Source organism: Crocuta crocuta, unplaced genomic scaffold (genome assembly GCF_008692635.1).
Source record: "Crocuta crocuta isolate KB4526 unplaced genomic scaffold, BGI_CrCroc_1.0 scaffold159, whole genome shotgun sequence".
Taxonomy (NCBI): Eukaryota; Metazoa; Chordata; class Mammalia; order Carnivora; family Hyaenidae; genus Crocuta; species Crocuta crocuta.
In genome coordinates this window covers 1,080,282-1,107,829 of record NW_027533263.1, presented here as the reverse complement: position 1 = coordinate 1,107,829, position 27,548 = coordinate 1,080,282, and the positions used below count along the sequence as shown (strand labels likewise).

General features: G+C 35.7%; 1 protein-coding gene across 1 annotated transcript in view; it reads left to right on the top strand.

Annotated features, from left to right (window-relative positions):
* ORC2 (origin recognition complex subunit 2) overlaps nucleotides 1–26,515 on the top strand; it is a 39,216-nt gene extending 12,701 nt beyond the window's left edge. Inside the window, 14 exon segments of the mRNA XM_077747577.1 lie at nucleotides 782–871; nucleotides 3,094–3,186; nucleotides 3,612–3,643; nucleotides 4,230–4,290; nucleotides 6,185–6,375; nucleotides 7,360–7,458; nucleotides 10,824–10,933; nucleotides 13,441–13,573; nucleotides 14,345–14,441; nucleotides 17,327–17,473; nucleotides 18,451–18,622; nucleotides 21,800–21,861; nucleotides 22,717–22,835; nucleotides 24,763–26,515. Coding sequence (XP_077603703.1) covers nucleotides 782–871; nucleotides 3,094–3,186; nucleotides 3,612–3,643; nucleotides 4,230–4,290; nucleotides 6,185–6,375; nucleotides 7,360–7,458; nucleotides 10,824–10,933; nucleotides 13,441–13,573; nucleotides 14,345–14,441; nucleotides 17,327–17,473; nucleotides 18,451–18,622; nucleotides 21,800–21,861; nucleotides 22,717–22,835; nucleotides 24,763–24,846 — 1,490 coding nt within the window. The 3' untranslated portion in view covers nucleotides 24,847–26,515.
* The last annotated feature ends 1,033 nt before the right edge of the window (nucleotides 26,516–27,548 follow it).

Below are 27,548 nucleotides of genomic sequence, written 5' to 3'. Positions count from 1 at the left end.
ATTGTTTTACATTTTTGCAAATCTCTTTAATGTCTGGCTTAATAAGAGACAACTGAATTTTCATATCTGCTTCACACATTCCAATAACGCACAGGATGCTGTTGTCATCACACATGTAGTCTCTGGAATACCTATGATGTACTCTTGATTGAGAAAAATCCGAATAATGTCTTAGTGTTGTTATGAAATAGTTTTGGCCCTCAGGCCCCCACCACACTTTGAGAATTATTCTGCCAGAGAGTAGGCTACTAGCCATGAGTATCCAGTATGTTGTAAGTAGCTGTTGTTATTAAAAGGGATGATTGAAGAATAAAAATTAAGTCATAGTCTTGATAGAGAGTAAGAGAGCTTCCACCATGTAACAATTGTTGAAATCTCAGTGTCAATTAACTCACTAGTACTTGCACTCTTTACTTCAAGAAGAAAACAACTAATAGATCCCTTCTGTTTTCCCTCCCCAGAGGCAACACTTCATGAATTGAATGCATGTCCCTCTAGTCTGGAGGGTTTTGGGAGGAGGGGGGTTTGTATGTATGTATGTGTGTGTGTTTCTGTAGTTATTTTTGTGTACTTGGGAAGAATAATGTGTTTTCTCTGTTTCAGATATATATATAAACATAGTCTGTCATCTATTTTTAAATGTTTTATGTATAGATATGTGTTGTTAAACCTTTATGCAAGACAGGGAGAGGTACAGATGTTAAGTTTTTAGTTAAAATTTTATTTTTTTCTGTTAATTTTGAGTATTTTTCCAAAATGCATATTGTGTTTTCTCTTTCAGAATCCTTGAAAAATGGCTCTGCTGCAGATGGTGGGAATAAAGTGTATTCCTTTCAGAATAGAAAACACTCTGAAAAGATGTCTAAATTAGGTATGTTCCTTTTCTAAGGTGTATTTTACCACATTCCCCACAGTTATCATCCTAATGCATTCCCTAAAAGAATGAGAAATATAATTTTCTATCATATTTTCAAGCATATGTAAAGTCAGTTATTTTTCATGCTCAGATGTCTTTTTTTTTTTTTTAATTGTTTATTTTTGAGACAGAGTACAAGCAGGGGAGGGGTACAGAAAGAGGGAGACATAGAATCTGAAGCAGACTCCAGGCTTTTAAGCTGTCAGCACAGAGCCTGACACAGGGCTTCAGTTCACAAACTGGAGATAATGACCTGAGCCGAAGTCAGATGCTTAACCAACTGAGTCACCCAGGCACCCCTGCTCTCAGCTAGGTTTTAAGGTCTTCTGTTCTCAGCTAGGTTTTAAGCTTCTTACAGTAGGAATCCTGTCTTTATTTTCTTCCCACATCTAGCCATAGGTTCTGAACAAATTTTTAAATTCACAGATACTCTGAATTTATTGACTAAGAATTTTATATACAGAAACATTTTTGTATTATAGAAAACTATATAAAACTGTTTCAAATGAGCTGTTGTAACATTTTTCTTACTCAAGTTACCACTCAAACTAGTTGTACATGGATTACGGATTCTCAGAAAACTAGACTAAAATAAATTACATACAACATTAAAATTAAACTATCAATCCAATTCTTTTAAAAAATTTAAGTTGCACTTTATTTGGGTCCTGTGGTATAAGGGGTCATTTTTGAAAGCTTTGAGGAAACAAAATAACATGTGAAAGCAGTTTGAAAATTAGGCATATAAAGGAAACCTCCATAAGTATATGAAGGTTTGGGAACAGCAAGAAGCCAAGAATAAGGGAATAATAATTAACTACCCAGTAAAATGTTAAGTTGTATAATAGGGCTTGTGATCTATAATTACAGAACACCGATATATGTAATCATTCTGGCTGGTAAGTAAACATTCAGGATCAAGTGAAAAGCCTGTGTTTACGTTAATGAGGGACATATAAGAAGTAATTACAAGACTTGTGTCATTGAATATTGAACATAGTAATATTTAATCATTTGCAAAATTCAGGTTTTCTGAAAGGTATAATATGAAATTCATTATTAATTCTGAACCTAACATGATACATACAATTGATCTGTTTCTTAGTGTTTATAATCCACATTAAGAAATTAATAGTTTTTCAGTCTGTAAAAATGACTACATTCTTTATAGGATCTTTGAGAAACCAGAGAAGAAATGCTAAAATAATTATTAGAGAAAGGATCAGATAGACACTGAGACCTGAAACCCCAGAACAATGAAACAGGACAAAGAACATTGGAGAAAAAGAACAGTGAAGAGAGGAGCCCCAGAGGAATAATCAAGTAGAAGTTCTTCAAGTAGATAATCAACATGCACATAATAATGATATATGTCTTATATTGTATGGGTTGCAAGAAACTTTAGTACTGTTGTATTTGCCATTTCTGTCATCACAAATTAAAAGAAACGCACGGTCATGAAAAGATGGCTTTCTGGATAATATGAGACTGATCATCTTTTCCAAAATCTGTATTTAGTTTGGACTTGTGTTTAATGGTTTTTTTTTGTTTGTTTTAATATTTTTATTTATTTCTAGGAGAGAGAGAGACAGCGTGAGCAGGGGAGGGTCAGAGAGAGAGGGAGACACAGACTCTGAAATAGGCCCCAGGCTCTGAGCTGGCAGTCAGCACAGAGCCCGACGCGGGGCTCGAACCCACGAACCGCGAGATCATGACCTAAGCGAAAGTCGGACGCTTAACCGACTAAGCCACCCAGGCGTCCCAGCTTCCATTTGATTTAAATCCCATTTTCTGGCCATTCTTTCTTACCCCCTGGCAAAGATATTCCTTAAGTAAATATGATAAAGAAACTGAAGGAGTGTAAAATTGTCAGTGGAAAGGAGAGGGAGAGAGAATGACAGTTTTAGAAAGCAGTAAGGTCAAAGCTCTTTATTTGTATTTTTTTTTTTTTTTGAGACAACCTGTAGATAGTTGAAAGAAGACTTAAGATAAAAGAGGCAGTACTCTTAATATGGATAGGTTTATTTATATTCTTGGTAATAGTAGCAGGCAGGATTCCCTCCCCCCAAGAAATTTATATAAGTGAAATCTCTCTCTCCCCTTCATCTGCTTAATCTTAATCCCCCTTTAATCATCCATTAAAGATTGCTTTATATATTTCTTCTATCTCTTTACAGCTTCAGAACTAGCAAAAACACCAAGAAAAAATGTTTCAGTCAATTTGAAGAGTGATCCTGAAATTATGATAAACATTCCTCAATGTAGCAAGGGTAAGATTTTACCTTGGTTCTTTGATAGTTTTCATAGTTGCTTCAAGTTATACCTTTTTTACTTGTCTAAGTGCGTTCATATATATTTTCTGTTCTGAAAATTGATTGAACAAAATGCAGTTAATACCCCCAATTTGTGCCTTAGCATACCCATATTTAGCTATCAGTAGAAGGGAGAAATATCTGTGCTGATTGGAGTTGATTGACAGGGTCGATTAGAAACACTCTTAAAATCCTATTATCATTTGCTTGAGTTACCCATATGTTCATGGAAGATGTGCTTTGCCACATTCTATTTGAAATAAGGCTTAGGGATTTGGAAGTCTTACAGTTTGTGGACAGTTGTGGGGCAGTTTAATGAAACTAGACTATGATGAAAATTGAAGTGCTTGTGGTAAGTAATGTCTTTTTGTTTTATTCTTTAGGGCATTCTGCTTCAGACAAAGTTCAGGTAAAGGTAAGCAATTGACTGAAAACAAGCAAAAAAACCTTAGTGTTAGAAAGACAGGATGAAAAGTATCCAGTTTATCTTTTAGTTTATATAGTGCTTTGTAATTCACAGGTATTTGCCAGTTAGATACCTTACATTAGATGAAGAATCTGAGGTTTTTACTAGTAAATTGCTCACAATAAAAGGCCATATGCATAGGTGTGCCCATGTCTTGCTTACTCATTATCACTAGATATTATCAACTTTTAAAAAAGAACTATTCTCATCTGATGGGTGAAAGTGGTTCAAAAGTCTCATTCACATACTTACATTTTTTTCTTTACATAATAATAAATACGGATGTCTGGAATTCAACTTCTAGAATCACTTTAAAAAATCCTTTGGAATTTGTTGTTTTGTTGCTATATGCTGTTTTTTCCTGACAGATTCATTTGTCATTGTTTTCTGTTTCTAGGAACTAGGCTAATCTAAAAGGTAGTCAAATGAAAACAAAATATTTTTCTTCTTTTTTAGCCCCTTCCACTCATCTGTCATTAATTTCCATGTCATCATTATTTGACTATTGAAACTGTGTTGCTTTATTTTTAAACAGAACAACGATAAAAGTGAATTTCTATCAACAGCACCTAGTGGTCTAAGGAAGAGATTAATAGGTATGTATTTCTTTTTACACTGAGTCTTTTGGGGCGCCTGGCTGGCTTCAGTCAGTTAAACATCCAGTTCTTGATTTTGGCTTAGGTCATGATCTCACGGTTTGTGAGTTCAAGCCCTGTGTTGGGCTCTGCACTAAAGTTAAATATTTGAAAATCTCAAATCTGAGCTATTGGTGTAGAGCCTCCCCCCAATTCCTTCTCCCCTCCCTCACTCCCTCTCCCCTTCCTTCCCTCCCCTCACTTCCCCCCTCCTGCTTGCTTGTGTGCACACACTCTCTCTCTCAAACTTAAAAAAGAAAACTGAGGGACAGTAATAGTAAGTGTGTAGGTAAGGGGGGAAAAATGTCAAAAGTACTTAGTATAGTGCTTGACTTTGATATGTGCTTAACAGGTGTTAGCTATTACTCTTTTTTTTTTTTTTTTTTTAAAGTAAGCTCTGCACCTAATTTGGGGCTTGAACACCTCGAGATCAAGAGTCGCATGCTCTACTGACTGAGCCAGTCAGACACCCTGCTATTAGTATCTTTTACTATTATCACTACTTACTTCTTTTCATGAAGAAAAAGATATGTTCATTTCTTCAGTTAAACCGTAGATTCCTTAAGGGCAAGAACCATATCTTCTATTTTAAACTCCAACACTTAATATTTATGTCTTTTACATTATAGTAGATATTGAGGTTAAAATGTCTCTCCAATAAAATAACATGCCTTTTAGAGTTTTTTTTGAGAGAGTTTTGTAAGTGGTTCCATTGACTTAGAAATTTTATAATGAAACCATTTTAAATATTCATAGTTTTTCTGAATGCTATACAAAGCCAAGTTCCTGCCTTCTAGTAAATTAAAAATTATTTTAGAGGTGCCTGGGTGGCTCCGTCAGTTAAGCGTCTGACTCTTCGGCTCAGGTCATGATCTTGCAGTTTATGGGATTGAGCCCTTCATTGGTCTGTGCAGACAGTGCAGAGCTTGCTGGGGATTCTGTCTCTCCCTTTCTCTCTCTCTCAGAATAAATAAACTTAAGGAAAAACAAAATTCTCGTATCAACTCTGGGATGGAATGTGTTTTTGTATTAGTAATATTTATAGTAGTTACCATTTATTCAGTCAGGATGGCGTTTTCAGTATAGGCAGCAACAGAAGATTCTATAATAATGGCTTAAGCCATAGACATTTAATTATCTCACATCATGAGAAGCCTGGGGATACACAGTCCCATGGTTGAGGTAACTCAACAGTGTTGTAAAGGACCCAGGTTCTTCCTGTCTTCTTGCTGTGCTACCAGCATTTTTCACCTTTCAGTTTGAATGCTTCATATTGCAAAATGGCTTCTCTAGCTTTAAGCTATATAAATAAGTGGCTTTCCTTCCGTAAGTGAGGGAAATCTTTCCCAGAAGCTTCTAGCAAAATTTTCCCTCAAGTTTCATTGGTCAGAGGGTTATATAGCCAATCTTAGTTGCAAAAGAGGCTGGGAAGACAGGTATCTGGCAAAGGAAAAGATAATTACCATGATTATTTATTCCTTAGGTGAGACACATTGCCACATATTACAAAACTGAAGCTCTGTTAGTAAGGAAAAAGCAAAGAGAATGATACTAGGGTCTGATTGGCAGTTTCTGCCACAGTTCCTAGGTGTCAGACATTGTTAGTTGCTTCATATACGTTTCAATGTAATCTTCACAGTGGTTCATTAAATTAGGCACTTTGAGCTTCATTTGATAAATGAGGAAACTAGTGCTCAGAAAACTTTATATAACTAGCTCTGGTGAAATCATCAGCAAATAATGAAAAAACGGAAGTGAAATTCTCTTATTTCAAAGTCCATGCTCTTTCCATTACTCTTCAATGCCTCTCTTATCAGACTGTCAAATTTTCCCAATTTGCTTTTTTGCCCCATAGTTCCAAGGTCTCATTCTGACAGTGAAAGTGAATATTCTGCTTCCAACTCGGAAGATGAAGGAATTGCACAAGAATATGAAGAGGACACTAATGAAGTCATATTGAGCCAAAAGATTCCATCTCAGAATAGAGTAGTTTCAGCTCCTGTTTGCAAAGAAACACCTTCTAAGAAAATGAAAAGAGATAAAACAGTAAGTGGAGGCCTTAAAGAAAAATTGTGTAGTGTCTTAAAGATAAGCTACCTAAGTAAAGAGATCCAAATGGGGGATTAATATAATTTTTCCTTTACTTTTATATTTTCTCAGTCTTTCATATAAATGCCCATATATATTTGTGTCTGTTTCTAAACTTTCTATTCTGGCCTGACTGCATCCATATTTATATGTCAATGCCATGTCCTATAGGTTTCATCTCAATTCAGTTGTATAAAAAAATGAGGTTTTAAATAAATTTTGATTGGATAACTGGGAGCAAGGCTTCTCAGTGTATACCTTTTTATATAGTTTTGTTGATATGTTCAAGTCAGTTTAAGTAGTAAGTGAAGTGGCTGTGGATCCATGTTGAGTTGTTCAAAAGAACATTGTAAACACGGTGACCTGAGGAAAGGCTGATTATCTGGTGTTCTGTGTAAAGATTCAGAGCAATCTAGGAAACCTACTGCTTGAAAGGTTTTCCATCCCTTCTTACCACCGTGGAGGTTGGTTCTGGCCCAAGTTCGTGGAAGTAGTAAGCCATTTTCCTGGAATAGTAGGCAGCTCTTTTTTTTTTTTTCACTCTGCTATTGATTTCCTCCTCTTTTTCAGTTTCTCAACTCTACTTATATTAACAGATTTGCTAGGACTGTGTGAGACAAAATGAAGGTCCTGATGGTTAAGGATCCTCCTCATTTTTAAGTCTAAATGGAAATTTTATGTTGGAACTTAGGAATCATTTTTGTGAAGACTACTTCAATGTAGTCATTTCTTTTAACTGTTATGATCCTAAGAGTTACTCAGTTTTACTACTAGAATTAAATAGAATTAAATTTGCTTGGTCCTTAGTCTGTATTGTTGCTGCAAAAAAGAAAATGCTGCCACATATTTCACATATCCTATAATATGCTGATATTACTGTTTGGTTTTGATATAAAGTAAATATCTGGAACTAAGAACTGATTTTGCTCTATCTACTTTCAGAGTGATTTAGTAGAAGAATATTTTGAAGCTCATAGCAGTTCAAAAGTTTTAACCTCTGACAGAACACTGCAGAAACTAAAGCGAGCTAAGCTGGATCAGGTATGTTGCAAGGAATGTTACCTCTACATTTTTTTTTTTATTGTGAGCTAAAAAATATACTGCATAAGCAAATGTGAAGAGTGAGTTTACACAAGCAGAATTATTATCCTGATAAAATGAAATACAAATTAACTATTATATATTTCATTACATAAAATGGTAAGTGGTTCAGTAGTTTAGAATTCTGTTTGATATACTATACATTTTTTTCTCTACTTTATCATTTTTTCAGGATTTATAATCATCAGGGCCGTAGTTTCTTTGTTATCCATGTAGCATTAATCTCTATTATTCTTTAACTCATATGTTCATTGCACTTCACACTGGTCATAAAATAAAGACTGTGACCAGACTCTTTTAGTTACAAACCTTGCAAAGAGCAGAGGAAAGCTGCTTCTTGATATTACGGGAAACCTGCTCAGTACAGTAAGATAACAAGGTTACTATATACTATGGTTCTGGTATCTCATTTTTTTTTTTAATGCCAGTTTTTGAGATTGACTGACGGTTTTGGCTGGTATCTTCCTAACAGAGAAGACAGAAACCATCTGAGAAAGTCTTTTAGTAGAAAGTGGGGTTGATGAGGCTCCTGGGTGGCTCAGTCATTTAAGCATCCAACTTCAGCTGAGGTCATGATCTCATGGTTCATGGGTTCGAGCTCCGCATCGGGTTCTGTGCTGACAGCTAGCTCAGAGCCTGGAGCCTGCTTCAGATTCTGTGTCTCCCTCTCTCTCTGACCCTCTTCTGCTCATGCTGTCTCTCTCTCTCTCTCAGAAATAAATAGAAAAACATTAAAAAAATTTAAAAAAAAAAGGAGTTGATAATCTGAATCAAGAGATGATTATTATTGGCTCAAAGAGTATTGAGACTTTTTGCAATTTTCTAAGGTATACAGGGCTTTTCATGATAGTTTTCAAGATACAGGAAAGAGCAGAATATAGAGTAAGCTGCTATGACCTAGAAGATAGAATGTGTGTGGCTGTTTTTGTTTCTTCACCTGGCTTATTGGTATTAAGACTCAGATCAGAAACTGATGAAAACATGTCAAGAAGCCAAGTTGTTCCAGGAAGAAGATGGCACTAACATCTGCTTAGTGCATAGATTTCTATATACGCAACATGGGAGAAGAATAAATGGGTCTAGAGTCAAAGCAGGACTTCATGGGACAGAGAGGCAGAGTGAGCTATATGAAAGGAACACCTGTTACCAATTTTGAGGGAGGGGAAGGTCTTTCAGTGATTGTGGACACAGCTAACCAAGACAGTCCATTAGCATGTGTCATTCAGTATTTATGTTTTCTTTCTCATGTCTGCGGGTCAGGTGGGGGTTGGCTGATCAAGGATTTGCTCTTTATGTCTCTCTTCCTCATTGGACCAGCAGGCTGGCTGAGACATGTTCTTCTCGTGACGATGCTAGAGATGTAAGAAGTGGAAAAACACAAGACCTCTTATAACCTGGGTTCAAAACTGACCCAGTGTCACTTCTGTGGGGTTGTTCTGGTGGTTCCGGCAAATTGTGTGGTTGCAAACAAAGCAAAGAGCAGGGAACTAGACTCCACCTCTTTAATGGGAGGCAAAGTTATATGACAGAGGGTGTGGATATAGGGAAATGGGAAGTATTGAGGCCAATAGTGTGATTTTCTGTAGACACTAATGTTTGAAATTAAAGTTTATAGATAACTGGGGCGCCTGTGTGGCTTAGTCGGTTGGGCGTCTGACTTTCGCTTAGGTCATGATCTCGCGGTTCGTGGGTTCGGGCCCCGCGTCGGGCTCTGTGCTGACTGCCAGCTCAGAGCCTGGAGCCTATTTCAGAGTCTCTGTCTCCCTCTCTCTCTGACCCTCCCCTGCTCACGCTGTCTCTCTCTCTCTCTCCTAGAAATAAAAAAAAAAAAAAAAAGTTTATAGATAACTTCCCAGAGTTCACATTCAGGTGTGAGTATGCTCTGATAATCTGATATAAATGACTACTGGAAATGATACTAGTGCTTCATCTACTTTTTCAGAGCTCTAAACTTCAGAAGGAATGAGAGATTTTTTAAAACTACCCACTTAGCAGTTACTTAGAACTTGTCCTGTTTCTCTTTAAGTATGTGGATAAATAAAACCTAAACAGACCAGAATGCCTGAGATGCTGACTACAACTCTAGCCTTTAGTATTAAAAGAGTATTTTAGGGGACCCTGGGTGGTTCAGTCGGTTAAGCATCTGACTTTGACTCAGGTTGTGATCTCATGGTTTGGGAGTTCGAGCCCCACAACAGGCTCTGTGCTGATAGTTCAGAGCCTGGAGCCTGCTACGGATTCTGTGTTTCCCTCTCCCTCTGCCCCTCTCACACTCACACTCTCAAAAAAAAAAAAATACATTTTTGGGGCACCTGGGTGGCTCAGTCAGTTAAGTGTCCAACTCTGGCTCAGGTCATGATCTCATGATTTGTTTGTTCGAGCCCCACGTCAGGCTCTGTGCTGACAGCTAGCTCAGAGCCTGGAGCCTGTTTCAGATTCTGTATCTCTCTCTCTCTCTGACCCTCCCCTGCTCACGCTGTCTCTCTCTCTCAAAAATAAATAAAACATTAAAAAAAAATTTTTTTTAAAAGACATGTTTTTAAAAGTCTGGTTTAAAAGACAAATAAAAGAATATTTTACTTAAAGGGTAAAATCATGGAAACACAGTAGTGCCTGGGTAAAATGCATATACAGGTTTTTGCTAGGGTTTTCATTCTAAAAAATGAGCTATGTTTGATTCACCAGCATGAATTTCCAAGTTTTGGGTACAGGGCAGTGTACCTTCCTCAGTTTATTTACATTATTGTTTAAAAAACTTTGCCATACTGGGGTGCCTGGCTGGCTCAACAGAGCATGTGACTATAGATCTCAGAGTTGTGAGTTTGAGCCCCATATTGAGTGTGAAAATTACTTAAGAGTAAAATCTTAAAAAAAAAACCCCAACCCTTTGCCATACTTATCAAAGATGGATTTGTTAGAAGTAGCTTTGATACTTACAGGAGCAGTGATACAGTTTTGTTAGTGATAATGATAAATTATAAAGAAACTGTAATGATTTCTGAGAATTTATATTGTTACCTTAAGCTTTCACATTTCTTCAAATTCATAGGTTTTAAAAAAGTCTGTCTGGATTTGTTGTCAAAGCTGGGAGGCAGGTTTAATCATCTCCTTATGGTAATGATCTTTTTAGAAATTAAAGCCTTATGTTTGGAACTTATAATCATGGATATAGTTCTAGACAAAACTTGGTAAATTCTTTACTCTTACATATTTGTACTAAACATCGTTTAAAACTTTTTTAAGAAAACAAATGGCTTAAATCATTGAAATAATATGTGTATTCAGTTGATACACTCTTTATCAAGCCTGGTTAAAGTAATATTTACACTAATAGCCTCTTTTNCTTTTCTGTTGAACTTAAACAACTAAATCAACAGTATGAACAGTTGTTTCATAAATGGATTTTGCATTTACTGTAAGTAATATTATTTACATGTCTGTGTGTTAAACCAATTTAACATGTAATGTTATTTTTTGAAATCAGTTTGATACATTTTTATATATAAAAATTTGAAAAAAAATAGGTGCTTTCCTAATTTTATGACTCAGATGAAGAAATGTTATATTGTATGACTCATCTCAAAATCTGGTTTTCAAGAAATGTCTTAAGTTTAACATATGTGAAAGCCATTGGTTAAGATAGCCTTTGTTAGAATTGTTATTGTAAAAATATTGAAAAATCTGTCAAGATTGATAAGATATATCAATTGGATTTTTTTTTAAGAGAGAGTAAGAGAGCAGGGAAGGGTTAGAGGGAAAAAATTTTTTTTAAGTTTTTAAAAAATTTTTATTTACTTCTGAGAGAAAGAGACAGGGGCGTGAGTGAAGGAAANGCAGGGAAGGGTTAGAGGGAAAAAATTTTTTTTAAGTTTTTAAAAAATTTTTATTTACTTCTGAGAGAAAGAGACAGGGGTGAGTGAAGGAAAGGGAGGGAGACATAGAATTTGAAGCAGGCTCCAGGCTCCAAGCTGTCAGTAAAGAGCCTGACATGTGGCTCGAACTCATAGACCACAAGATCATGACCTAAGCTGAAGTTGGATGCTTAACTGACTAAGCCACCTGGGCACCCTGAGGAGAGAGAATCTTAAGTTGGTTCCATGCTCAGTGTGGAGCCCCCACATGGGGCTCAATCCCACATCCCTGGGATCATGACCTGAGCTAAAATCATGATTCGGACACTTAATCACCTGAGCCACCCAAGGTGCCCCTCAGTTAGATTTTAATCTAGTTTTCCACAGCAAAGTTTCTAAAAAGAACATATATTTATTTTAATCTTATTCTGTATTCAGGTACTATAGATCGTCAGAATTTTATCTGTCCCATAAACATTATTTTACCATTTTAAAATTATTTCTTAGAATATTTTTTGAATTTTACCATTTTTCAGATACTTCAGGTTAAATATCAAATTACTATTAAAACTAGAAGAATTATTAAAATTAAAACTTTTTTTTACTATAATTACTTTTATACTTTTATTAAAAAGGATCTTAGTATAAGGAAGTGCTTAAAATGTATGGTATTGTAAATGTATACTCATAGTTACACAGTCATAGGATAAGTAAGAAGTCAGGTCCACCAAGCAGTAAAACTAGAAATTGACACAATTTCTCTCAGTTGATCCTGGCTTTCTTTTGCAGGTAATACATCAAAAGGTTATGGCTATCTCCCCTGCTAGGACCTCCGCTTCTCTTAATAACTACTTATAGATCTGTTCATTATAAATTTGTAAAGTAGCTCTTCACTCTGATCCCATCCCTCAGTTCTCCTTCCAGTATGTCAACTTTGAGAACTTGTTTGGCTTTGCTTCCCAGCCTAGCCCTCAGTCAACTTCTTCAACAGAATTGTCAACTCTCAGAATTCCCTTACTTTTTTTCTGCTGCTGCTACCTTGCTAAGCTCTACTTTGGGGGTTAGCTTTTCTCCTATTGCTAGGTTCCCCTGCATTGCTACAGAGCATCACGCAAATACTGTTTCTGATGGACCTCTCTGTAAACAGTCATGGCGTTGAGCTTTAGCTTAACCCCCTAGTGCTTGGTGTTCAGGATCTTCTCATTCACTCTCTGGGCTTTGGTTGCTTTTTGCATGTGAATAACTCCCACGATTGTATCTCCAGCCAAGCCCAGATCTCACTCCTCGGCAGCACATACGGTTACAGCAGTGTGTACTGGAGGTTTCCATGTTGATGACCTGTAAATAACTGAATATATGTAAAATTTGATTTCTCTTAAACCCCTCATCGCCACCTGCCCCTGCCGCCTAGCACAGTGAAAGTCCCTTCATCCACGCAGTTGCCTGTGCTAAAAAAGCAAGTTATTTTGAAATACTCCCTTTCCCTTCCCTTCCACATCTAATCACTTTCCAAATCCTATTGATTTAACCTGTAAAGCTCTTGACATCTTCTATTTTTCTCTATAACACCTAATTCAGGCTCATTTTTGGCAGCTTTCCCCTCCTTCTGTCCATTCCCCCTATTCACCCAGTGTGAAAATATCATGCTACTTTCCTACTTAAAACTTCTGACTACTTTTAAATGGTCATTGTCCTTCAAAACAATCTAATTAATGTCATGGTTGACTTAACAAGACCTTTGTGACTTGGCCTCTGCTTACCTTTCCTAATCTATTAAAACTCAGCTTCAACCTGCACAACTATTTAGTGCCTTGTGCCTCCTGTTGTTCTCCCTTGCCTCCAGCCACCCATCACCTGAACGGTATTAAGAGCTGGAGAGAAAGTTACTGATGCTGGACCCTAAGTTTGGTGTACAGATGATAATAAAATTGTGCTTTCACCTTGTATAAGTTGGGAATAAATGTAGTTCTTTAGTCATCCTAGTTCTTTCAATACTTTTTATAAACTTAGCTGATTCTAAAAAATAAGAAGTACTGAACTTTAATTTCATAAATGCTATCTTTCCTAACAGCCTGGGGTTCAACATTGTGCTTTTTGGTTTGGGTTCTAAGAGAGATTTACTAGAAAGGTTTCGAACCGCTGTGCTGCAAGATTCTATTCATGTTGTCATCAATGGCTTCTTTCCTGGAATAAGTGTGAAATCAGTAAGTTTCAAAAATGTTAAAAGAAGTAACATTATATCCCCTGCCATTCCATACCCATACCATTACATTCTGGAACATTCAAATTTTTTTAGCCTTCACACTAGCAGGATTGCGTAGTGCTTAAGGTCATGTGTTGGAACTTACTCAGGGTTCTAGCTTTGAATCCTCATCTCTGAATTTCCTACTTTGTAACTGATAAATACATTAAATCTTAGAGAAATGTTAGTTTTATTTGCCAAACACCAACAGTACTTTTGTTAAGGACAGGATTATGGGAGACTTTTATTTTATTATTGCTGTTAGGTCACTTTGGTACTCTAAAAGTAGTAAGTAATAGTTTTATAATATGTCATAGAACAGTTTTAATGCAAATATTTGTGTCTTTTCATCATTTGAAAACAAAAACCTTTTGGTGCTAGATATAAATCATACAGTATTCCTGAAAAGTGTCTTTAATGTGTGTATCCTGTTTCCTTTGATAAATCTATAGTTTTCTAATGTTTCCTGTTTTGTTGGAGGGGGGTTATTTTTGCTACCCTCTTACCTTTGCATCTTTGGTATTCTTCCATGTTTCATTTTTGCCATAATTTAATGCCAAAATGAATTAGATATACTTAAGTACCAGTAGGATTTTTAAAGTATTTTTTGGACTTGATAGGAAATCTAAATTCATTTTTAACTTATAAGAAAGGATTGATTGGCTATTTGTATTTATTCTATTATAATAGAATAAGTAGTAATTGATGTACCTCTTGCACTTTTATGATATAGATCCTGAATTCTATAACAGAAGAAGTCCTCGAGCATATGGGTACTTTCCGCAGTGTACTGGATCAGCTAGACTGGATAGTAAACAAATTTAAAGAAGGTAACATGAAGTAGATGCTGTAGTTTTAGGGTAAAGCTAAGCAGACATTTCTATTTATTGGTATACAGATAGGTGGTCCCCAATGTAAAATGGATTGACTTGCCACTTTTTGACATAATGGTGCAAAAGCAGTACGCATTCAGTAGAAAAGCATACTTCACATTTTGCATTTTTAATCTTTTCCTGGGCTAGTGCTGTGTGGTGCTATACTCTCATGATGCTGGGCAGTGGCAGCAAGCCATAGCACCCAGTCAGCCACATGATGCTGAAAGTAAATAACTGATATAACCATTCTGTACCCATACAGCCATTGTTTTTCACTTTCAGTATTCTTTAAATTACATAGAATTACATATAAATTACCTATAAGTCTATGTAATTCTAAAAATTACATAGGATATTCAACACTTTATTATAAAATAGACTTTGTGGTAGATGATTGTACCTAACTATAGCCTAAAGTAAGCATTCTGAGCAGGTTTAAGGTGGGCAAGGCCAATCAACAAGAATGAAATCTTGGCATTTGCAATGATGTGGATGGAGCTAGAATGTATTATGCTAACCAAAATAAGTCAAGCAGAGAAAGACAAATACCATATGATTTCACTCCTATGTAGAATTTAAGAAACAAAACAAATGAATATATGGGAAGGTGGGGGAGAAGAGAGGAGAGGAAAACAAACCACAGAAGACTCTTAAAGATAGAGATCAAACTGAGGGTTGATGAGGGAGGTGGGGGATGAGCTAGATGGGTGATGGGTATTAAGGAGGGCACTTGTGATGAGCACTGGGTGTTTTATGTAAGTGATGAATCACTGAATTCTCCTGAAACCAGTATTGTACTGTATGTTAACTGAAATTAAAAATAAACTAAAAAGATAGGCTAGGCTAAGCTATGATGTTCAGTAGGTTGAGTGTATTAAAAGCATTTTTGACTTGTATGTTCAACTTAGGATGGGTTTATCATGATATATCTCCCATCTGAGACTGAGGATGATCTGTATTATATACAAAAATGGGGATTATTTCAGTAATCACTTCTCTCACTTCTCTCAAGCTGATTTAGATTTCTCAGAAGTAATTTGCCCTTTCTTTTTCCATGAACTTCACTTACCTAACAGGAAAGAACTACTCCAAGCACCTTGAATTTGTTTAACTAAAAGCTTATTATTTCAGAATAGTTTCCAGGTTTTACTTGGCCTGTGGGAAGTACCCCTAGTTGATAAATGCATCTTTGGTATTTTTATATTTAATATTTTTATAAAACATTTTCCTCTTTATTCTCAGTAAATATTACTGTATTTGAATAATTTCATACTCTAAAACCTGCAGAAAAAAGCAATTTTTAAAAAAATAGCCTACATGCCCAGCACAGACCTCAGTGTGGGGCTTGTACTCACAACAGTGAGACCAAGACCTGAGCTGAGGTCAAGAGTCAAACACTTAACTGACTAAGCTACCAAGGTGTCCCCCAAAATCTTTTTTTGTTATTCTTTTGGTGTGAATATTTTGGCTATGTGAGCATTTCAGATAATTAAAAATAAAATTATTAGGGTCAAATAATTGTCACTTAGTCACTACTTAAGTATTAAAAGGGTAACTTAATCTGATAGAGAATTTTGTATTGTTTATATGCTTCTGAAATTAAGTGACTGAGTTATTTTATATGTATATATTCATTTATATAATGCATATTTTATTTATATACAATATATTTGTATTATATAAAGTGTAACTACATAAATACAAAAGGCTTCACATATGGGTATACATTTTGAATATAGAACTAATACATAATTCATAAATATAGGATAGTGCATATGATGTAAATATATAATTGTAATTATAAAATAGAATATATGTATATAATTTAAATACTATTGATTATGGTGGCTTCTAGAATTTAAGGAACCTTGGACTTTAAAAATGTTCTCAGGACTTTCGTTGCTATAGTCTCTCTTGTCTGTCCCTCTAGCCTCAGTGGGAGAGAAATGTACTTATTCTAATAAGCTCATTGTCCATTGTAAATGCTAGATGTCTCATTTCTTACCAACTCCTGAGAGACTTACCAGTGGCTTTTAAACATAGTAAGACTTCTTCCATCATCAGAAAACATTTACCTGATTCTACTGCCCTTCCACACGGTTTTCTTGTTTCAGTGATTTCGGAGTTTTTGAAGACATGTCATGCCTTCTTTTTACCTGTTTCCTTAATTTCTTGCTTCTGTGCTACATGAACTATATGCTTGATTACCTCTGTAATTTTCTTACTAAACACAGTTGACCTTGGCTCATCCTTTATCTTGATCTCTGTAGTAGGTAATGGTGTTGACAGCTCTATCCTCCAAATTCTTCCTTCATTGACCTTTATGATATTTTTTACTTCTGTGACTTTCCTGATGGCTTGAGCAGTATCCTAAATTTCACTCCCTTTCCTTTTTTTTTGTCTCCTTTGGCTTTTATGATAATCAGGTTTTCCATCTTGCCTCTTAATGCCTGGTGTGATGTGTGTGTGTGTGTGTGTGTGTCCCCTCTCTACTTCTGCCTTGCAATGCAACATGAACAGATTTACCTCCAACACAGTATGCATCTTGCCTTATTCCCTGTGCCTTATTAAAACTTTATGATGTGATTTGGGCAATAACCGTTCCAGTTAAATCTCTAACCACCCAGTCCCCACTGATTTTCAACCAATTTCAATAAAACTTTAATAATATGTTGCCTATTTTTAAGAGACTGCTGTCTTCTCAAATAAATTACATACTGCTCTGCAGTACTTACCTTGTCCTATACCACTTTGATGCTTTTTAATGCACAAGCATTTTGTGTTAGAAGGACTTTACAAGTACTCCCTGTAAATAATAATTGAATTGCCTTTCCTTTTAGATTCTTCTTTAGAACTCTTCCTTCTCATCCACAATTTGGATAGCCAAATGTTGAGAGGAGACAAAAGCCAGCAAATAATTGGACAATTGTCATCTTTACGTAATATATACCTTATAGCATCTATTGATCACCTCAATGCTCCTCTCAGTAAGTATNTCTCTAACCACCCAGTCCCCACTGATTTTCAACCAATTTCAATAAAACTTTAATAATGTTGCCTATTTTTAAGAGACTGCTATCTTCTCAAATAAATTACATACTGCTCTGCAGTACTTACCTTGTCCTATACCACTTTGATGCTTTTTAATGCACAAGCATTTTGTGTTAGAAGGACTTTACAAGTACTCCCTGTAAATAATAATTGAATTGCCTTTCCTTTTAGATTCTTCTTTAGAACTCTTCCTTCTCATCCACAATTTGGATAGCCAAATGTTGAGAGGAGACAAAAGCCAGCAAATAATTGGACAATTGTCATCTTTACGTAATATATACCTTATAGCATCTATTGATCACCTCAATGCTCCTCTCAGTAAGTATTCCCTTCTTTCTTTCTCAAGATACCAGTCTTAAATTTTTTTTTTTACTATTGCAAGTTAAGATATTTTTATTTCAGTATACTTTCTTTGTTGCATGCTTAAAGATATGGGCTGCTAAAAATAAAAGTGTCCTCAATCTGATTTAGAACATAATTCTTAGGATAAAATTCAGATTCTAAAGGGGGTGTTTTACACCTAAAATTTCATGAAGGAGAAGAGACCCAACTATTATTTGGTCTTTTTCTATTGTTTATAAGTATTGCAGCATTTATTTTATGCATTTAATTCAGAGACTTTGTGATGATCCTATAGAAAAAACATTGTTAAATTATTAAACTTTTTCAAAAGAATGCCTTCGTAGCACTAATAATTTTACTTGTATTCAGCATACAAATAAAGATTCAGGCATAGATGCTGACTGACAATGAAATTAGATTGTGAGGTGTACTGATTTGGATGGGGAAATGGCAAAAATGAAAATTTTCAGGATTCATTTTTTATTTTAATGCTTTCTCCTTCTTTCCTATAGTGAAAGCTAGTAACATGGTATGATTAATAACTCTTATTTTCTTTAATCATATGTTGTAGTGTGGGATCATGCAAAGCAGAGTCTTTATAACTGGCTCTGGTATGAAACTACTACATATAGTCCTTATACTGAAGAAACTTCCTATGAGAATTCTCTTCTGGTTAAACAATCTGGATCATTACCACTAAGTTCCCTAACTCATGTCTTACGAAGCCTTACCCCTAATGCAAGGTAAGAATGAAAACTATAGTTTAAAAAAAAAAAACAAAAAAAAACTCCATACATTTTAAGACATGCAGTAGTAGGTTTTAATGGTAATAAAGTCTCTACTTAGTTTGAAGGGTTAAGAGAAATAGTAAAAATTAGTTGCCAGTCCTGGGTTATGCAATAGACAGACTCCTCAACAGAAGTGTCAATATTTGTAAAAAATTTTTTTTGAGAGAGGGCACAAGAGAGCAAGGGGCAGAGAGAGGGGAGACAGAATATCAGGTCTCACCCAAAGTGTGGCTCAAACTCACAAACTGTGAGCTCATGACCTGAGCCAAAGTTGATGGAGCCGCCCAGGCGCCCCATTAATCTTTATATTTCTAAACAAGAGCATCTCAAGATAGTGGTCATTGTGGAGGAAAAAGAATTTTTATGGATTTTACTTAAATCTGATGGCTATTTTTAATTATATACTGAACGTTCTGATTCAAACATGGGGAGCTTTACATGAAATGACTCATTTGATCCTCACAGCTGTGGAATATAGCAGTAGGCACAGAGATTTTGATCCACATCTGCCAGGTTCCAAAGCTCATGCCCTTAAAGATCTTTGTGTAACAGTGTCTCTAGTGAACCTCACCAAGAGGTGTATCTGAATTAAGAAATGCTAAGAAAAGCTGGATATGGCATAAACTGGCATAACGTAAAGGGCATGATAACCTATTGAAAAAGGCTTTTAGTACCCGATCACCCTACACCAAACAAATAGAATTCTAGAGCAGTTTTTAACAAAATGAAGTGTTTAAAAACAGTAAAACCCTGTTGAGAATAATTAAGATTTGAAAAGATGAAAAATACGGTGTTCTTTGATGAGTGGACTAAACATTATAAAGGTAGCAAGTTAGAATGTACTGGACCTATAAATTAATCCAAACATCAGTGATTTTTCTTGGGTTTTAAATTTGACAGAAAATTCAGTTTCTTAAAGCAGATGAGACTAGCAAAGTTTTTATTTCATCCCAAGAGCAGTGGATACATCTAGTCAGGATGGTATAATAGTTTTCACACTTTTAATTCATCCCCGTTTGTTCCAAACACATAGCATTAATAGATAATATAAAAGGACCAAAGGGAAAAAAAATTATAGCGTGGCTGAAAAATGTGAACATCTCAATGAAGCAATCATAAAGCAGTGAGAGAGTGGAATCCACAGGCCACCTGTGTTCTGGATATAGGAGCAGCAAAGGCAGTTAGGAGTCTGACGTATGTGGGTAACAGTAGTATGACAATACCATGCAGTGTCCAAACCCAGAGATTTCTGTTCAGGACAAATGCTATACCAGACAGGATAGTAGATTTGGAAAAAAGCATGTAAAATAATACTATATAGTGCTCAAATGCATGTCAGTATGGTTAAGTTTTAAAATGTGCACAGAAAGGAAAAATCCTTAATTCAGGATAGTACAAACCATATAAAAGAAAGGGGGGGAATAACAATAGCTAGGGGATGAGGCAGACAAAAACTTTCAAATCTTTTTTTTTGTTCTAGAAAATTTTTTCCCATCTATTTTTCTTTTATGTGGTTTTTTTTTTAAAAACTTTAAAAGTAGATCCACAGGAGGCTACAAAGAAATGTCCAGGGAAGTCTTGAGCACCCCTTTCCCAAATACTCCCANTTTTGTTCTAGAAAATTTTTTCCCATCTATTTTTCTTTTATGTGTTTTTTTTTTTAAAAAACTTTAAAAGTAGATCCACAGGAGGCTACAAAGAAATGTCCAGGGAAGTCTTGAGCACCCCTTTCCCTTACTCTCTTCACAGTGCAGTATTAAAACCAAAAACAGACATTGGCACAATCCATAGAACTTACTCAGATTTCACCATGGACGTGTACAGTCACTTGTGTGTGTGCAAGTGTGTGCTTAAAGGCCTGTGCAGTTTAGTCACATGCAGAGCCTTACATAACTATGGATACTCAACTCCCTCATGTTAGCCCTCAAATGTTAGCCCTCCCTCATGTTAGCCCTCAAATGTTGATTTAATGAATTTTGTAACTCTGTAAAGCTGCTTTGTACACCTGAAGATTAGTATTGTATTAATATTGAAATATGCATTAAATGGGTATCTAATCAAAATTTCTATTAAACTGCAACAGAGTTTTCAATCTTCTTATGCTACTGTTAATGAACTATTGCAAGTTGCTGTGTATAAAGTTGAGAATCCATGCAATATAAGTACAACATTAAATATGACTGCTATAATACAGCTTTTAGTTTGGCATACTTAAATGTCTATGTATTAGCCTCCAGGGCTTTTTTTTTTTAAACTATGAAATTTTGTTTCATTCTGCAAACTCCAGTATCATTTAGTCTTTACTTGGTATGAATGTGATCAAAAACCTTAATCAGCATTTAGCTGTGGAGTCCGTGGTAGTATCTAGTTCTAACAAGGTCATTCAGATGATCCAAATACATTTATGTGATTATTTTCTAGATCATCTTAAAAATGAAAATGTAAAGATCTAAAATTTTTGCCACAACCAAGGACTCCTGAAAATCTCAGGGCATGTAACATGCTTCCAGCCCTATAAATCAACTTTGTGCAATTTCTTGTAGAAATTGATATGAAAGAATATTTGTGTACAATTTAATGTGGAGTTATTTTTTAATAAAATTGGAAGTAATGTAAATATCCAAAACAGGTAGTGCAAGGTTAAGTGTGCGGTACACAATATATGAGCAGCCATTAAAAATTTAGGAAGGCTTTTTAATAATCTGAGAAAATCAGTAAGTGAAAAGGTAAGATATAAAATGGTATATACTATATATAAATGCATGAATTTGTGTTTCCAGCCTGCTTCATCCACAAAGATTTGAGAAGAAAGCATACATATTATTTCCACATCAAATGTTTGTGGCTGTTATTTTAGGGCTATGCGATTAATGTTAATATTCTCCTTACATTTTATTATATATTCCAAATTTTCTAACCTGAACCAACCTTAAAGAAAACTCCTAGGTTTTCCTTAAAAGTCCATAAAAAAGCTTCTCTCTTTTTTTTTTAAGTAGGCCAGGATATGATGTTCCTTGGAGAAAAGAAGAGAATATGTATAAGCCAAGTATTTCAAATTATCTTTGTGTATTTTACTGTTATGTTTTGATGTTAACGTTCTGGATTTGATTTCCTGTTTTTTTTTTTCCTTAGGGGGATTTTCAGGCTACTAATAAAGTATCAACTGGATAACCAGGATAACCCTTCTTACATTGGTATCCAATATTTATAATATTAAATTCTTTGAGTTTGTTTTACCCCATAAATTCCTTTTTCTGGAATCTAATAACAGCACTGTAGGGTTTCAAAGGAGCAAATAAATGGTTTGCTCTGCGATTAGTTTGCCACATATCACATTTTCAAGAAGTCCCACAGATATTCTGCAGAACAGGCTGTTTGCCAATGCACACTGAAAGACGCCATCCAGCCTTTTTTTTTTTTTCTTTTTAAACGTTTGTCTTTTAAAGAGAGAGGGAGACAGAATCCCAAGCAGGCTCTGTACTGTCACTGCAGAGCCCACAGGGCTCAAACCCACAAATCCTGAGTTTACGATCTGAGCCAAAGTTGGGCACTTAACCAACTGAGCCACCCAGGTGCCCCATATCCGGCCTATTTTTAAATTTCTTAGAACTGTGGACATGTGTCTACAGATAACTATATTTCATATGTGGGTATCTTAGCAGATTTTCTTTCCCTTGGGTAAAAGTGTTAATTTAGACAAATACTTCAATAATTGTTTAGCTCTCATGACTTAACTAGTTCCTCCTTTAAAAGCGTTATTCATGTTGTTTAAAGCTGTCCATAAGATTTAGGTTATACTTGGTCAGTTGACTACTTTCAACCAATCAGTTCTCTTTAAAAACAGATATATATAAGTCACAGTGTATAATACCTAAGTGTTCCTTAGTTTATTTCTTCCAGAGGTGTGTTTTTAGTTTTTTTTTTTTCCTGACTACTTTGACATACTATGGCAACAGCACTTTTTTCATGTTCTTTGGAATGGGTAACCCATCTATGGGGTAATGTCTTAAATGCTAACTTATGGTCACATCTCCTTTTGAACTCTCTAGGACTTTCTTTTCAAGATTTTTACCAACAGTGTCGAGAGGCATTTCTGGTCAATAGTGATCTGACACTTCGGGCCCAGCTAACTGAATTTAGGGACCACAAGCTTATAAGAACAAAGAAGGTGAGACCGCTGTTACAGATTATATATCAGGAATACTTTATCTCTTGTTTACTGAAGGATAAGCATGCCTTTGAGTCGACTTTAGGAAACAAATGGAGGTTCTCTGACGGGTCACAAGGATCCATTTAGGCTATGTGCCATTTAAGTTCTATAGAAAGAGATATAGTAGAAGTACTCAGCTTCATAGCAGAAAACTTAGCCAGAGCAATAGGCCATTAGAAATGTAAGTCAAATAATTGTATTCCCTCTTTTTTTCCTGCCACATTCACTAATTGAGTCTACACGGAGCACTACATATCAGATATTGCACTAAGTATTAGGATATACTACTAAGCAAAAACCCAATTTCTTTCTGATGGAGCTTAAAAGTCTATTGGAGGAGATGGGCATTTGTCAAATACACACATGTATAAAGATTTAACTGTGGTAAGTCCTATGATCAGAAGGGTACATGGTTCTGAAAGAGCATAATATGTGACTCCAACCTAATTATGGTTATCAGATCACTGAGCTGAGATCAAGGAAAACTAGGAGATAACTGGTCACAGAAAAACAAAGGTGGCCAGCATCGCACAGAATGAGAGACTGAAAACACAGTGGTATAAGGTCTAGATTATATGCTCCTTAATGCCACGGAAAGGATTTTGAAATTGTTCTGACTCTGGTATGCACAGTGCAGTGGGGCAGGGTGAGGTGGGAACTGCTAAAAGTCAGTGCCCAGAGACCAGTTAGGAAACTAGTAATAGTCTGAATGAGATTATGGTAACTTGACTAGGATGAAGAGAGAAAAGGGGTTGGAGTCTAGATATATTTAGGAGGTAGAACGGACAAGAATTGTTAATAGGTTGGATGTAAGAGCCAAGGAAAAGTGTAAAGAATGATTTCTGGTGTCTGGCTTGCATAACCAGAGATGGTGAGATCACTGGATGAGAAGCATTTTTGGTAGACAGATGATGAGTTTGTGATTGTAGTTATGTTTGGATTTACCTTTTGAGACTTCCAAGTGGAGATGTCAGCTAGGCAACTGTATATCCTGGGACAAGAAACCAGAGGCAAGATTGGGCTAGAGACAGAAGACTGATCCCTATGTATTTAGGTTGTAATGGAAGGACTATCAGGAGAAAGGACATTCAGTGAGATTAGAAGGCCAGGAACTAAGCCCAGAAGTGCGACATTTAGAGGCCAAGTAGAAGATAGGCTTGTAGAGGTGGGAATAATAGCCAGACAGGAAGAAAACTAGGATATGATGTCATAGAAGCCAAGAGAAGCATGTTTTAAGAAAGAATAGTCAGCAGTGCTAGGTTCTGCTCAGAGACCAAAAAGATGAAAACCGAAAAATCTGTATTGGATTTAAGAATTCCTTGGTGCTCCAAGCAAAAGCTTTTTTGATGACATGATAATAGTGGTAGTAGCTAGGTTGGAATGGGTTGAGTGAAAGGTGAGAAAATGGAGTCACCAAATATTGATAACTCTTCTGGAAAGGTAGAGGTTGGGTGATAGAAATGAGAGTCTAGTGAGGATTATTTTAAAAAGGGGAGATACCTGGGGACACCTGGCTGGCAGTCAGTAGAGCCTGAAACTCTTGATCTCGGAGTCATGAGTTCAAGTTCCATGTTGGGTGTAGAAATTACATTTTTAAAAAGAGGGGTTAGGGAGAGATACATGGATAAAAGAACCAAGAAATCAGTACGTAAAATTCTAGAAAGAACAGGAGGGTAAAGAACTCACTTATGCTCTAGTCTTTTCAATAATAAAGTGGTTTAACTATAAACTCACTGTACTTAAATATATATGCCTGCTCTTTTTGCCTTAATCTTTACATTTCCATATTTGTGTAAAATATTAAATCCATTTTTCTGTTTAACCTACAAGAGTCACATATATCTTTACAAATCACTAACATCCAGGGTATTCTCACGTCTTTTAGGGAACTGATGGAGTAGAATATTTGTTAATTCCTGTGGACAATGGAACATTGACTGATTTCCTGGAAAAGGAAGAAGAGTCTTGAAGCTGCCCTTTACTCTTGAAGCTTTTGTGGAAGGGTTGTTGGACCCCAGCTGCCACTCCTCTAGTCTAAAGTGTTGTGTTTACATCTAACATTAGACTCTTTTTTCCAGTGTACAAGACTTAAAATTGGGAGGGGAAATGTCATCCATTAGAACCTTGATTAGCCTGGCTGGCGTACCATCTCTAGTACTATGCAGCGGTCCTCAAGTGGGAGAAAACGTGCCTTTCATTCATTACCTCTCTGGAGACTTCATGCTGGAATGAACAGTGTGCTCAGGGACTATTTGGAGCTGGATGTTTTTGAATTCTTTTATACTAGAGATGATATTATTCCTAATATTTTGAGGGCCTTTTCAACACCCCCAGAGCTGATTGTTTGCAAATGTGTTTGTTCCAGTATGGAAGTATAAAACCTTGGCATCACATAAATCTACTTTATTTGCTGTTCTGTCAGAGCTGATGGGTGTAAAGGAGAAGGCAGATCATCTTCCTGTTCTTGAAAGGCCTAACAAAAGGTGTTTAAGACTGGGGCAGAGTAGGTGATCTAGCTTTCGCCTTTTGGATTTAGACTACACGCTGGTGGGGGTAGGGAGGAAGAGGGCATGAGACTATTCTGTTGGGATAGTGGGAAAAGCATATTTATATGAGGTGTATACCGACCTTAGAAAGCACATGAACAATAATCATGGTACTTGCAACAGTTAATGTCTGTGCCATCATCCTCATGATACAAGTGAGAAGCCAGGCTACAGAAACACAATCCTGAGTTACATTTTAGTCCTTGTTTTCAAGAAAACAGAAAATAAAAATTCAGTTATTCTTGTATTGACATCGTTTTTTTCAGTAACATGCAAGTGAGTACCATATAAATGGGTGGCTTTAATCTTGATTTCTCTATCAAGTAGACCTAAAGCTCATTGTAAGACATTTCAGTTTTTTTCTTAAAAGTAATAATTTCAAGCCTTCTAAATATTTACACAAGTCTTTTTCCTTAGGAAAGAGAAAAAAGCTAACCTTGGCCACTGGTCAGCTTGTAGTCTTCATATACTCCCTTAAAATTATTTCATGGCTGGAATAAAATTCTTCATTGAAACACCACTGTAATAAGAAGTGAAAATGCTAATGCAGTACATAGTTTAAACTGTAAACCCCTTTCATGAAAATACTTCCCCAAATGCTCAGAGTTGGAAGTCATTTCTTTGTGCCATATATTTTGTTAAATCCATGTATGAGAGTTTGTTAATTTAACCTTAAATATAATCAAAATATTTAAACAAATCTGTACATGAATTTGATTCTAAAAATTTTTGTTACCGAAGGATATTCAGTGAAAAGTCGAGTATTCCTTCCAGTCCCTTACACCAACCAGTTGTAGTTGTTTATTCCTTCCAGAGGTATTCTATGCACATTGAAGAGTATGGGTCTGTATCTTTTAAAAACACAAATTGTAGCATATGATTTGTGCTGGTTTGCACTTTGCATTTTGCTTAATATGTCTAGTTTATAACTTATAGTATAAAATATATAAAATCTTTAATGACCTAATATGCAAGTTTTGCATTTGCCCTTAAATATCTACTGGTTTATTTTTATAATTTTTGTGTCCATACTATTACAAGCAGTTACGTGTCAATAGTCTATTAATAAATAAAAAGCCAATTTGGATAGAATTTTTTTTCTAGTACTGATTTTTTTTTTACTGAAAATAATTAGAAGTCCTTCAAATATTTTACAAGCTTATCTTACAGACCTATTGAAGATCTTAGCAGAATTATTCTACACTATTATGTCAGTATCGATGTTCCTTATACTGTCAGTTAAGAGCTTGACTGCTAAGGCTCCAACTTCTGCTGTTACTTGATTCCGACAAGAATTAACAGACCTGAAAAAACTTGATTTTTCTGGGTGCTCTTAATAAAATGGCCAAATAATACAGGCCCAAAAAGGGCACAATGGATGTAGAACAGGCATTCTTACACTCCACAAAAGCTGATACGGCACTGAATCCCTGATGCAGAGAGTGCTAAATCAGCTCTTATGATGCTCTAAAAACTTTCTTCTTAGCATATGTGTCATTTTAGTACATGAGCATTTCATTCATATAAAATATCAGTTTAAGAGACAGTTAATCAATTTATCTTTTAAAAAAGTTCATTTAGAAGTCTATTTTCCCCCAATTCAAATGTGGAGCCAGTAATACTGTTCAGAATGTGTTTTACTACATTCTAGGTGAGAAGACTCTTCCAGCCTAGTCCTGAGTAGCCAACAAAGATGACAAAGTCATGAGGGTCTGCCTTATCACAGACTGCCCCTAAAACTAAGGGATTAAAAAAGTTATGCAAATGACTTTGTTCTCAGGCTTCCTATAATTATTTCTCCCTTAGGAGAGTCTCCTACATTTTTGATTTTTCAAATTGCTGTTTAAACATTTTTAATCCATGTTTGCTGAACACTCACTACACAGAAGGCTCTATTCTGGACAGGAGTTTTAAAGACATGAAAACCAAGTACAAAATATTATAAGGTTTTAATAGCATTAGTAGTATCCTTACTGTGCTGAATAAAATTTGAAATAACTGATGCTATAGACAATGTGACATTAAATGTGAGTATAATAAAAGAAAGCTAACTACCAAATTTTCATAACAATTTTGGCATGTAGCACACTTTGACCTCGGGCCCTCCCAAGTATTTAGGTCACCA